The following is a 12773-nucleotide window of genomic DNA, read 5'->3' as shown; positions in this document are numbered from 1 at the left end:
AGGTCAGGCTAGACGGGGCTCTGAGCAACCTGACCTAGTTGAAGATGTCCCTGCCCATGGCAGGGGGGTTGGACTAGATGACCTTTAGAGGTCCCTTCCAACCCAAACTATTCTATGATTCTAAATCCACTGCGTGATAGTTAAAAAACAAACCAACCTGTCTGGGTCAGAAAGTTGCTGAGCTGTGAATCATTGAAGGAAGCCAGGGGAGAAAGTTTTCTCCCTTTTCTTATGCTCTTCCTGAGGCATCATTTTGGCTATTTGCCCCTAGTGGCTTCTCCAGTTTAAGAAAGCCTTTAAAGGTGTTCCAGGGAGGGAAAGGGCTAAAGGAAAACAGGAATCGAGAGAAACCACCTGCTCGTGAAGGACAACAAATGCAAGAAGGGCAGGGGTGTGAGGGTCACACAACCCAAAGCTGAAGAATCGGGGGTGCAGGGACAGCCAGCAGAGTGCCAGGCAGCACCCACTCCCTCCAAGGCACCCAGGGGGCAAGGGATGCTGCTCGGTGGGGATGCGGGAGGACATGCAATGGGGAACTGTCCCCACGGCATCTTTGGAGGAGAATGGTGCCAGCAGCTGGGGCTTTCCCTGCACACTGAGGAGGTGCAGGTGTGGAGGCATGAGTGCTAATGTGAGAGGAGGACGACAACCCAAGCCTCAGCAGCAGGCTTTTGCGGGGAGGCTGGAGCAGCATTGGGATGCAAGGATGTGGCTGGAGGTCTCTGGTGCAACGAGGCCGGGCTGGCGGGCATCCGTCCCCCTGTGCCTCGCCTGGTTTGCCCTGACCCATAACTGGAGCCAGACCTGTGCATGCCCCCATGCTGAGGACACCTCAGAGGCAGGAGGAGGGCCGGGGGACATGCTGCGCAGCATCCCTCGGCCGCAGTGCACTTTCCTGGGGATCCCTGGGTGGGAAGCGGGGGTGGAGCGTGCAGACTCAGGAGGGACTGTCTCGGTGCTGGTGGGATTAAAACATTTTGCATTACAGTCTGTGGGCTTTCTGGAAAAGCTGACTGAAAGTTTTTTTCTTTGCAGTTTTCTACTAATAAACCAGGCTCCCCGGCAAAGTTTTATGCTCCACGCCATACCACGTGTGAAGTTAGGGCACAACCCAAGAAAGAAAAACAGAGGCCAATGGACTACAAGGTCCCTGCCATACCACGTTGCAGGCCATGTATACCTGGCTCCCAAATTTTTACAATGCATTTAAAAATTGATGCCTATTCAGTAGTCATTCTTCCTTCAGGAAACACTAACCTATTGAGCCCTAAGATTTTTAGGCCTCCAAGATCCGTTGTCCCCAAAGTGGAGATGATCGCGGAGGCGGTATTCGTCTTGAGCAAATTTGACATCCATTTTGCTCACCTAAATCCCAAATTAGTTGCCTTCTGGAGGGGAAAGGCGTGCTAAATGAACTCTGTTCCCACTCATTAAGACCTGAAGGAGCAGGGCTGCTCTTCAGTCTCTCTCCTTTTCTCCAGTCATCTCAAGCCTAGCCATCGCGGGCTGGAGCAACCGCTGGTGACGCCTCTGCCACTTATGTAAAACACCCAAGTTACCGGTTCCCCCGAGGGACGGGTTCTCTGACCCCGGGCACCTCAACCATGCCGGCTGCAAGAGTGGTGAGAGCCCTGCCTGGCTCCAGCATTGCGAAGGCATTGGTGCCACCCAGCAAACGGCCTGATCCCCTGCACGGGGTTCTGCTGGGCTAGAAATGTTAAGCTGCGCATGAGATTTATATTCTTTCCAGCAGGATGTTGTTAAACTCAGGTGGAAAGCTGTTGCTTTGAATATCTGATTTTTACCCCAACAATTTCTCTTGACATTTCCACAGCTTTAAAATTATTTTTTTCCCTCTCCATCTTTACTTTTCTGTGCATTGTTTTTCTGTGGCAGTCTTTTTCTCTTCATTGGTTTTGCTTCTGTAAAGGACTTTGCATAATGTTTTCCTTCAAATTGTTCCCTTTCAAAGTTTTCCCTTCGTTTCAAACTTCCTAGTTGCTATGTGACTCTGCTGTGTGGTTTCTAGGTCTACTTTTGCTTTACAGTGTCCTTTTTCTCTTAGGCACTTTCCCTTGAACAGCTCTGCAGTGGTGATAGCATGAAAAATCTCTGTACGCCCCAGTGTCTCTATACAGAAGTCTAAAATATCAGTGAGAGAGAGACAAAGAAAGCATTTTTTAATATAAAATAAGGGACATGTATTGATAGGATATCTATTTTCTATCTAATAGCATGAAGAGAAACTTTGCCATTCTATAAAAAATACATGCTTATTTTTCTTTATACATTCTAGTCATACCACAGGCTTTCCACAAAAAGAACGAGCATTAATTTTTGTGCTGTGCACCCAGAACAGCTACTGCATGACCGTCGTCCTGCCAGGATTTGGTGCTGAGACGCCTGATGTTCAGAGGCAGAGTGCTCCTACTTCTACTGGGGGGCGTTGTGAGTGGCAGGGGCTGCAGGTCTCTGAATCAGGATGGGTTTACGCTTTGACTCACCGTCAGAGAGTGGTATAGTGTTATACATATTCTGTTACAGATATTTGGGAGAGTACATCTCCTGAAGTCCTCTCAAACAGATCCTTTTCAACTCAAACACTCAATTCCTGGAACAGTTTCACGTGCGTGGCACTGGGTCTGATCTGAAGCCCACGGAGACCAGCGAGCGCCTTTCTGCTGGTACTCAGTCAGGCTGTAACCGGATTTAAAAAGTGACCTACATCTTTTGCTCCATATCTCAGGCTCTCTTTGCGTAACCATCCATAGGTGGTCTAAATTTACCACTGCAGTGTGAAAACCTGAATCCATGAGCAGCGGTGGGTCTAGCTATTTAAACTGGTTTTTGTCCTGATTTCAGAACCATGAGTAAGACTTGCACTTACCAGTTTTGTCAGCAGAGCTAAGCTGGTGAATATTTTCTTTGGTGACCATTTTTGTTTCTGGCTCACGGCTATACCAACAGGAGCTATGGTGGGGACCAGCGAAAGAATTCTTTAGCTGACATTCCTTATTTTGCTTACTGACCCAGGTTTGCTAGCCCGACAGAAGGTTTTTGCTTTCCGGTATGGTTGTGTTTAGACTGAGAGGCCTTTTCCAGCTTGGAAGTTTTGCCAGTGGACTTCAGGCCTTTCTGAATTTCACATGCAGGCAGACGCAGATGGGCTTTCTACAGCTGTGTCTTGCCCTACCACTGTTTCTTTGCAGAGACGAGATAGTGCCAGTCAACCAACACTGCCAAAGAGTCACTAGAGAAAGCTATAGGGCCGTAAGTGAGTCCTTGGATCTCAGTTCTGTCACCCAAAGCAAGCTGGCAGGTGTATAAGTATCTGCTTAATATCTCAGGAAAGGTCCAAACTCCTTTTGAAGATGGTATCAGACCTTTTGTCATCTTTTTTCCTTTCCTTATGAATACTTCTTATGTAAAGTACCACAGAATCATCATTTAAATTAGTGGAGTGATACTGCTTTGGAGCAGTCGCTGTTCATGCAGAAGGGGAGAGTGGGCTTTGGGTATGAGGCTGGGGTGTCCGGTAAGCACTGGCGCATGAAGAGTGCAACCCATCGCTCAGGGCAGATGACTGAATGGCATCTGGCTGACCGCTTCTAGAACAAATGGGACACCTTTGCCTTTGGAGACAGCTGAGACAAACTCTATTTAAACTGTGTTTAAAATGGGCTTTATTAATGTAGAACTTTTAATTTAGCACTGGGAAGGTAACGTGTGCTGTGTGTTACCTGCTTCTGGCAGCCTTTAGGACGGAGGATGGGTTTTCCTCAGGGTGCAGGTGGTTAGAAGTGCAAGAAACTGTTGTGGTTTCTGGGATTTGAGCAGATCAGCCAGGCAGAGCGTACCTGGGATGCAGGAGCTATGCAGCAGTGGACCGTGTAGAAAGCAGAAATGCAATGCAGGACCTGAGGCCAGTGGTCAGCAGTGGCTGGTTCTGCTTCTTCCACTTGGGAGAGGGATTATTTCAGCGTAACAGAGTTCCCTACAATTCTGCGATGCAGCCCTCCTGGCAAAGGGCACAGTGATTCATCCACTAAGTGGATGTAGCAAAAGCAGTAGCGATTCACTGGTGTTTATAATAGGGGTGCTGTGCATTATGCCTGATTTTTAAATTGTGATATTGTAAGAAAAATTTCTGGAATGAAGAGAGTATTGTGTTAAAATGTCTCCTGAATCAAACTGTTTTCTCATCGGCAGTTTCTCTCAAGGTAGAGATAATGTTCCCAGAGAGAGCAGGATGGGAAAACTGGAGGTCTCTTGGTCACGTCTTCCACGAGCATCAGACTATCTTTTTGTTAGATGCAAACTATCGGGGGTGGGGAGGTGTTTCTTAGTTACTGATGGTGGTTAATACCAAAGCACTTGATCACATCGGTGTTTTGAGCTACTGGTTTTACGGCCAGGTGCTTGCTGCCATGAGTTAGGGTTTTGTAAGTTAAGCCTTTATATATTCTGTAAAATATTAACAGGTTTACTCTCCCTGCACACTCTTCATTCATTGCTGCATAACAGCAGAGAGCAATTTAGCTCCCTGGCAGTGTATTTTAGTAAGACAGCAAATTGTCTGTGTTTACTTATGCTATACAATTCAGTAATTGTACTGCAAATCTTGGCCAAGTTCCTGAACAGTTGGGGCCTAAAAACAAGCTCTTAAATTCATATTTAGGTTCCTAAATAGAAGGCCTGATTTTTCAAATACTGAGTCCATCCTGACTCTTGCTGACTTTTTGGAAGCCAATAGGCTATCAGCATTTTGAAAATCAGGCCTGCCTCTGTGTTCCCGTGCTTGTATGGGGAAGCTAAACTATGGTTTAGACTCCTTTTAATATTTGTCTTTGTAGTATTGCAGTGCCTGTTTTATTCTCTACGTTGCAGTAATTCCTAGTGCAGCTTATTCACGTTGACGAACTATCAGTTTGGATTGATTAAAATGTCCCGTAAAAAAGTTGCCAGCAAGGTTGCTATTTGAAATCTTCGCTGGAAGATGAAGAGATGCACAGAGTAAGACTATTTCTGGCAAGTCACTGGGTTTTTTTCATAAAAGGGCAGGCTATAAATACCATCTTTCATACACCATATGCTTCACTGCCTGTGCCTGACAACAAACCTGAGTGAACTAGGGTTCATCAGAAAGGCTGATTTTGCCCTCATTATTATTGGGAGCTCTTCAGTGCCTCTTGGTGAGGTTTTTCTCCCGTGTGTCAGTGCAATAAGGCTTCCTTTCCTTTCTCTATATAATTTCAAGGAAAGTCTGATTCATTACTTCAGGGGCTGAGCTAAATTCTTTCCTTTGGACCGGTTTAAAAGAAATCATTTAAGCCTCAAATACTTATGCTGGCTGCAGCAGCAGCAGTGTGAAAGAGTGGGCATTCGCTTTGCTTCTTGCTGCTCATCCTCAAGAAGAGGAGGCTTTCCTTAATCTGTGGGCTCAGAAGCACAGCAGCAGGACTTTTTGACCTAAGATAAAACAATGACAAAACCGTTCCTGTGGAAGCACAGTATGCAGGCGCTTTGGGATGCTTCTGGAATATATTACTGGGGATAACTTACTCTTTCTTTTCAAAAGAAAATCATACCAATGCCTTTAGGAAAAAAAAGTCTTGTGTGATGAGGGGAAAGGGAAGAAATTATTCTTGGTAATATGTAAAAGTTGTTGAATTCAGAAGGCCCTGGAATGGGAGGAATTAACATAGGGTAAATCGGCAGAGTGATCTGGCATGATTGCAAAGGCAGGAGTTTCTCAGTTTGGTCTTGGCAATCTTTCATTTCTTCTATTCAGATGCCCTGGTGGATCAAAATTTGCAGCATTTTCAGTAATCAATATGCACTTTTTTCCTCAAACGAGGGCCACTCCTGAGAAAAAAATTCTGTTTTGTAAACATTATTTGGCTGAGACTGACTGCATGTTTCCATTCCCCTTGCAGAGGCACAGCGATAGCTGGAATTGTTTTCGGTATAGTATTTATAATGGGAGTGATTGCTGGGATTGCCATCTGTATCTGCATGTGCATGAAGAACAACCGTGGGACTCGAGTAGGGGTCATCCGAACTACACACATCAATGCTATCAGCACGTACCCAGGTAAGGAAGCGAAATGGCACCCCTGCAAGAGTGCCTGCATTCATGGTAGAAGTGTATCTTTGGATAGTTAACGGCTCTGCAGTAGATGGGGGATGTGAATACAGCAGGCGGCTCTTCCCAGTCCGGAGGGGAATGGCAGGACTCCCTGCTGAGAAACGCAAGACAGCTCAGCGTGCGCAGTGTTCGTCAGTGCAGCACTCTGCCTGGGCTAATTTATTCAGCTACTCAGTGGGCTAATGAGATCTGGCGGGGTGCCATACTCACACAGCTGTATGGCTTGCGGTGCCCGCAGTAGCACGCTGAGACCTCGCTCAGGGCGGTGCTGCATTGTGCAGGATAGACCTTCTCCCTGTGCCAGAGGCTCTCTGGCAACGGATCAGTTGTTCTTCTTTTGTGTTCTGGTTCTTGTATTTGCTCTTGTTCACGTGCAGTCAGTTCCCTTTCATTGTCCGATGTAATGGGGGCCTGGCATACCACAGAGAGGGGAAAGCCTGGACAATAAGGTCTGTGGATCATAGCGCAAAGGCTTCGAGTGGTGCCATGTGGAGTCTAATGCAGCCCAAGCTGGCTGGTACTCGGCCAGAGCTCACAAGCCCTGCTGGGTGCTGCGGGATCCCAGATGACTTCTACAAAGGCACACAGGCGTCTTTGCAGTGTGTTCTCTGCTGTGTGTCCCAGGAGGGACTGCTGGCTGGCATGTGGTGCTGGATCGGAGCTAGCTCTCTGCATCCGCCTGGCACCATGCCTGAACTGATAGGAACTTGGAGCACGGTGCAGAGATGCCCGTTCTGCCTTGGTCAAAGTTAGCTGAGAACTGGCGGTGCTTGTTAGCTCTAGCTTAGTGTTGGATGTGCTCAATGCAGGCTTGTCTGTGGTTTTACATTGTTTTGGTGTAATGTTTTTTTAGGTGCAGGGCAGCACCAGGGGAGTCACGGAGCCTAAGTCAGATCTGGCACTGAGCTAATAAGCTGTCACAGGCTCTGGGGCACCCCAGGGGACAGGAGGGACCCCTCACGTGTCTGCTCCAGTGCGGTTGTGCCCATAGTGAGTGGGAACTGGTTCATCAGGCTGTACCTGAGCTAGCTCTGTGCAGAGCCACTCTCTGCACCGCACTTGTCAACTTGCACCAGTCCAGGATTGCGGTACAGGAGCACCAAAGGTGGATCTGCACTGAGCCAGCTGGGGTCTGCAAGGCTCATTTATCTGGGCTCCCCACCACAAGAAAGTGGCCACGTTGTTGAAGAGCAAAGCTGACCCTGGAAGCAGCATAACGGTGTTTATGCTATGCAGCTATGTCTCTGCTTCAGTGACACTGTTAATTACAAATCCAGGAGCGATTGCCTTGGGATAACTTTAGAGTTCACTGCAATAAAAGGCAATGCTGTTTCATGGATGAAGTCCCCTCATCCCACTCTTAGAGATCCCCTGCCTTTATATTCCCTCCTGTTGCAAAGGTTGCAGCAAACCCCAGGTGCATTATGTATACTTATAGGCAAGCTATGTAATTTATTATGTGTTCCTTTATCACATTCACTGCTCTGAGTGTCTGTTTTTTCCCTCATGCTCTTACTTTCCAGTTAAAGTAAAACCACCTATAATCATCCTTATCATTGCAACATTGTTTTGCATAGAGAGATGAGTAATGAAAGAAAACTGCAATATTCTCAACCATGAATTGCTGAAGAGCTACTTCAGAATCTAATAGTCACTGCAAGCTGTAAAAACAAGAGGAAAATGAAGACTCCGGGGCTGTCGCCTCTTCCTCCCCAAGTCTGCTCCTGCAATGACTCATCCCTATCTCCCCACCTCCAAGCAGTTTGACTCTGCATGCTCCCCGTTCCTGGTGCAAACATTAGTTCGAGCAGTTCTTCCTCTCAGCAGCAGCAGTTTTTTAGAGGATGGGGAAGCTCTGAAATTATTTCTGTGTTCCCCACTGTCATGAACACTTCTGGTGTAATGACTTAACCTGGCTTTGGCTGCAGGGTTTGTGATCAACGCCCCCACCACCACCACCACCATTACCTGTTTTGGACAGGAACGGCAAGCGAGGGAATGCCCTTCCTTTGGCCTCAGCCACGAACAGCAGCTGGGTTTTCAGAGAGCAGGGAGTGCTTTTCATGGCACACTGGGATTTGAGACTCTTCCCATCACAAACATCCTAGGTTTCCGTTTCCTGTCTATTCAAGTGCTATTTCACTGCCAGTCTGCCTGAGACATCTAGGGAGGGGATAGGAAAGCATCCATGGTGACATGAACAGAGAAGCAGCAGACTCTGGACCTTAAAATTTGGAGAGACTACTCTAATGGGGTCTTGATATGGCGACTTTGGTTCCTACCGTGCTATCATTCTGCAGCATTTACTGTCTTTATGATCACTGAATTAATCCTTCCTCTCTAGAGGTTATTAGAAGTAGTTGAGAAAATGTTTTCAGCTGTTTGTGAATATTTTTGTTGTTTCCTAAACGCCTGACCCAGTTTACAAATGCAGGGCTCTCCTCAGATGTTTCCGTTGGGGTAAACAAGGCAAAAGCTTTGTTCTTCCTCAGCCCAAGCCCTGGGAACGTCCTGGGAAGATGTCCAGCATTTGCCCTGGAAGGTGTGACGCTGCTGTGCAGTGAGGAGCTCCCAGCCATGTTTGGCATGCCATGGCATAGCACACATCTCCTGGGGATCCAGAGGGTGGTTGAGAGGTCTGTGGAGATCAGCGAAGGCCCTGGCTACACCGTCAATTTGATATGACATAAGTCCATGTTGCTGCTGAAGGGGGTGAAAGGGAATGAATCTGATAAAAACGCAACCTTCCTTCCCTGAAAAAGTTTAACTCTGCCACATCACCCTGGTATCATCTGCCATATGGCCACTCAAACACTGTTACCAGCACAACATGTCGGTGGGCACACGACTAAGCAGTGAAGGAAAGGACAGTAAGCAAGGACTTGCATTGACATAAAGTGACTGTATAATGGCAGTTTGAAAAAAAAGTGGGCGCATTGCCAGGAGACTTTACATCTGTTGTATGGAAGTCTGAATGTCAAGTAGAAAATACTTGGGGGCCTGCATCTGAAAAAAAGATTTTTTATCTATGTCTTCTTTTTTCTCCCATTTCAGTGGCTCCACCACCATACAGTTACGAATACGAAATGGAGTACCCGGCTGACCTACCTCCACCTTATACTCCAACTCCACAGACTTCGATACAGTATCCCCCACCCCCTCCTTACCCTGGATATTCAGGGAAATAATTACATGGCTTCACATGGATATTAACTGCCTGTTGAAACAGCCAGCACCATTGGAACAAATACTGTCAGCTCAGGGACAAATAGGATGGGGTCTGCATCAACACATATGGCCAGGTGTTGAAATAACCTGGGAGGGTTGCCATGGCTCAGGATGAACAAGAATACTGTCCACTCTGGACCATCACATTTCATGATTAAACAGCGCGTGACCAAAGAAACAGTTCCTGTAAGTCGGTGCCTGATGAGTAGTGCTTAGCATCAGTGCTTGGCTTCAGCTGCAGCCCGCTACAGCACGTGGGAGTGGGGGTCTTCCCATGTAAGAACAGCAAGTGGTACAAACGGTTCAACAAGCTGTTTTGAAAGCACAAGAGGCAGCTGCTGGGGCTTATTTGGGGGGAAAACTCCCAACTGTTGTCTTCAAGCATGTGTTAGGCCTTTTCTTGAAATGAGGGGAATAAGGAAGAACAAGAAAGACTGAAGCTATTTTCAGTTTCTACTTCAGGCTGATAATACCTGATGATCAGCTGTGCATATTGGTCTCATAAGCGTATTATCAAGAGAAGTGCTGTTGGAGTTATTCAGTAACCAAAAAATTACGGATATTATTTTTGCCCAAGTGCAGGTTGTTTTAAGTGCCTACTTTTAAACAGTTTGAGACTAGTTTGTGGCCTGAAATGTAAACATAAAGAGCATTTTTATATGTGAAATACACTAATTTATAGCTGATTTGCTTTTACCTGGACTTAAATACTGTATACATTGGACATATGCTACAATGCCTTTTTTATCAGCAAATGATACTTTGATTTTTTTTAAAAAATACTGAATTGGGAAAACTCACAGGTGGGAGAAGAAATACAAACCAAATATTAAGACATCATAGATTTGTCTTCAATTGGATTGTGTAAAGACTATTTTTTTTTTAAATCATATTGTTTACCAATAATAATGATATTCAGCCTAACCAAAGAGATGAGCAGAGGGACTGTGAGCATCAGATTACTGTTGAATGTTGTCTTGGGCATTTTAAAACTGTAAGTCACCAAATAGTATTTTTTGCATTTGTCACACATATTGTTCAAAATAACTTAATCTCCACTATGTAAAGTACAGGCCTTCATGATTTAAAATGTTCCATATACTTACGGGGCTAACTGTAATTCAGAAGCAGCTATTTGAGTTCAGAATAGAGTATCCCATTACCTAAATCATCATCCTTCGATGGTAAGACTAGTATTTTTCTCAGTTTTATATGCGAACCACAAAGGCAGTGGTTCTCTTCAGGGATTTAAAATTGCTGAACACCCTTAGTTTGAGTTGGGTGGCTGGGCAGTTTGAGAATGCTACAGCCAAAATAGCGGAAGGTGACAAAAATACGGCACCTAGAGTTCAGGACGCAGCATCAGGTCCATTTCAGAGGGAGAGACTACAGCTTACCGCTGATTCCCGGAGATCAGAACACATTTAAATATTTTCCAGTGTAGCCCTCATCTTCTTTCCAGGTGTGTCAGTGTATTAATGAATAAAAAAACAGCTTGCAAAAAAGGTGGTACCGTATCCAAATGAGGTCAACTGACAACCTCTCATCACCCCCTAAGTCTGATATTTTTGGCATTCGGTCCTGATTCGGAGAAGAACTCAAGCAACCTTTTAACTTTGAGCACAAAAGTTACTCAGAGGTTTTCTTGTAAACAAGACCTTATTGACTGTTCTTGCTCAGATTTTGTGATTGTATTTGTCCTTTCCAGGCTGACTAAGCTTATCCTCTTGAAACCCCACTTGAAAGCGCAAATGGCCTCGGTCCTCGCCACTGTAAGTTCAGAAGCCCTGTGCCGTGGCCCTTGGCCAAACTGAGCCTTGAGTTACAGGCCCATTAGCTACCTAGGTATTTGTAATCCAGTCAGAGGAAAACTGAGCTGCATCACAGGTTTTGGTTGCTGCTGGTTCCTTGGAGTCTTCTCCAGGGAGAGTTAAATTCTCATTTCTGTTTTGCTGTTCAGAGGTGACAACTCCTGAACTAGGTTATCCTTACAATTACTTCTGCTCTGGGCTATGTCCTGCGACATTTCAGCTGGTACCATGACCTCTCAAGAGACGGATGTTCCTCAGTTGAAATCCTCCCATGAAGCGCAACCTTCTGCATGCGGTGTTTTGGCAGTCCCTACTCAAAACCATCTACTGAGGTATTGATGTGCCTGCCAACGTGGTGGCCAGCGTGAAGAACAGAACGAGCATAGTTTTCTCTGCAGGAAATCCTGTTCGTACCACATCATTCTACGCTAGTACCTCAGCGCTTTCTAGTTGATCACACCGGATGATATTTCTGTGCCCAAAAGTTACCTATAGGTAACATGTATTGTCGTTTCTCCCATCCTTGTATTTCATTTCTTTGTGCTGAACGGCAGACACGCAAATCAAAGCACAGTTTGTATTTGATGGATCCAGTCTCCAGAAAAATACAGAGAAAGAAAACTATCCTATAGATCATAAATCTTCCCTTAGAGGAAGAATTTCTCCAGCTATGACATTTGTCAGAACAAGTTATAAAGCAGCTTTCTTAAATAAAAAGGCATTTCTGGAAAATAACTAGAAGTCTTGGATCACAGAGTCCTCTGTTTCTCAGCTTTGCGATTGCGTGTTGCCTCCGATGATGTTGCATAAAGGTCACGGTGACTGAAGTACCTACAGTGTATACGTGGCTTATTCCAGAGGAAAATTATGGAAATAGTGATTTGAGAATTTCATAGCGATAGCGAGCTATTTGTTTGATATGGAAACACTAATGAGGATGTTGATTTTAGTATGTTAATTAATGTTCTGCAGATCCATATATATTGGGCTATAACAGACATTAATTTTAATCTCAAAGGACACCACATCTCTTGTCCTTGCTAAGGGCATAAAACATAAAGGTGTTACCTTTCCAGCAAACTAGGTAAAACTAGTAGAGTCGCCTCTTTTCGGAAAGAGGTGATGATTGCATTGAAAATAAGCAAGCAAACTGAGACAGCCAAAGAGAAGGAGGGGTCAGAAAGATTTATAAAAGTAAAGGAATAGAGCAAAGAAGTTGCTGCATAAACAAATAGGAGCATTTGCTAATCTAAAGTTTTATTAGTTGAATTTAGTTGAAGAAGTGTTGTTATACCTTAAGTGTTATTTTCTTTGCGTGGAAACGTGTAATTTGTTCAACACCTCCATATTCAAAGCTCCTGCAGTGCAGATATTGCCGGCCAGTAGTCATTTATTCTGTTTCACATGAATAGCTTGCAGTTGAGTGGGTTAGTACAAAGAGTTTTTACTTAGTCACACCAACTTATTTCAGTCTCATGCCCTACATCATATTGTAAAGTAAGAAAAAAATACAAAAATGTAATCTGTGGCTGGGAAAGGCCAAACAATCTTTTGCTTTTCTTGCTTGGCAGTGGACAATATCGCTA

The 12773-nt window shown here is 45.2% G+C and overlaps 1 protein-coding gene across 1 annotated transcript in view; it reads left to right on the top strand.

Moving 5' to 3' along the window:
* Positions 1-11920, top strand: part of CYYR1 (cysteine/tyrosine-rich 1) — a 148357-nt gene extending 136437 nt beyond the window's left edge. The window contains exons 3-4 of the mRNA XM_009327897.1: positions 5937-6094; positions 9203-11920. Coding sequence (XP_009326172.1) covers positions 5937-6094; positions 9203-9336 — 292 coding nt within the window. The 3' untranslated portion in view covers positions 9337-11920. The remainder of the gene's footprint in view (positions 1-5936; positions 6095-9202) is intronic.
* The last annotated feature ends 853 nt before the right edge of the window (positions 11921-12773 follow it).

The sequence above is a fragment of the Pygoscelis adeliae genome, unplaced genomic scaffold, assembly GCF_000699105.1.
Source record: "Pygoscelis adeliae isolate BGI_AS28 unplaced genomic scaffold, ASM69910v1 Scaffold14, whole genome shotgun sequence".
NCBI classification, from domain to species: domain Eukaryota; kingdom Metazoa; phylum Chordata; class Aves; order Sphenisciformes; family Spheniscidae; genus Pygoscelis; species Pygoscelis adeliae.
The sequence above is the reverse complement of the archived record's forward strand: the minus strand, read 5'-3'. Positions and strand labels throughout refer to the sequence as shown.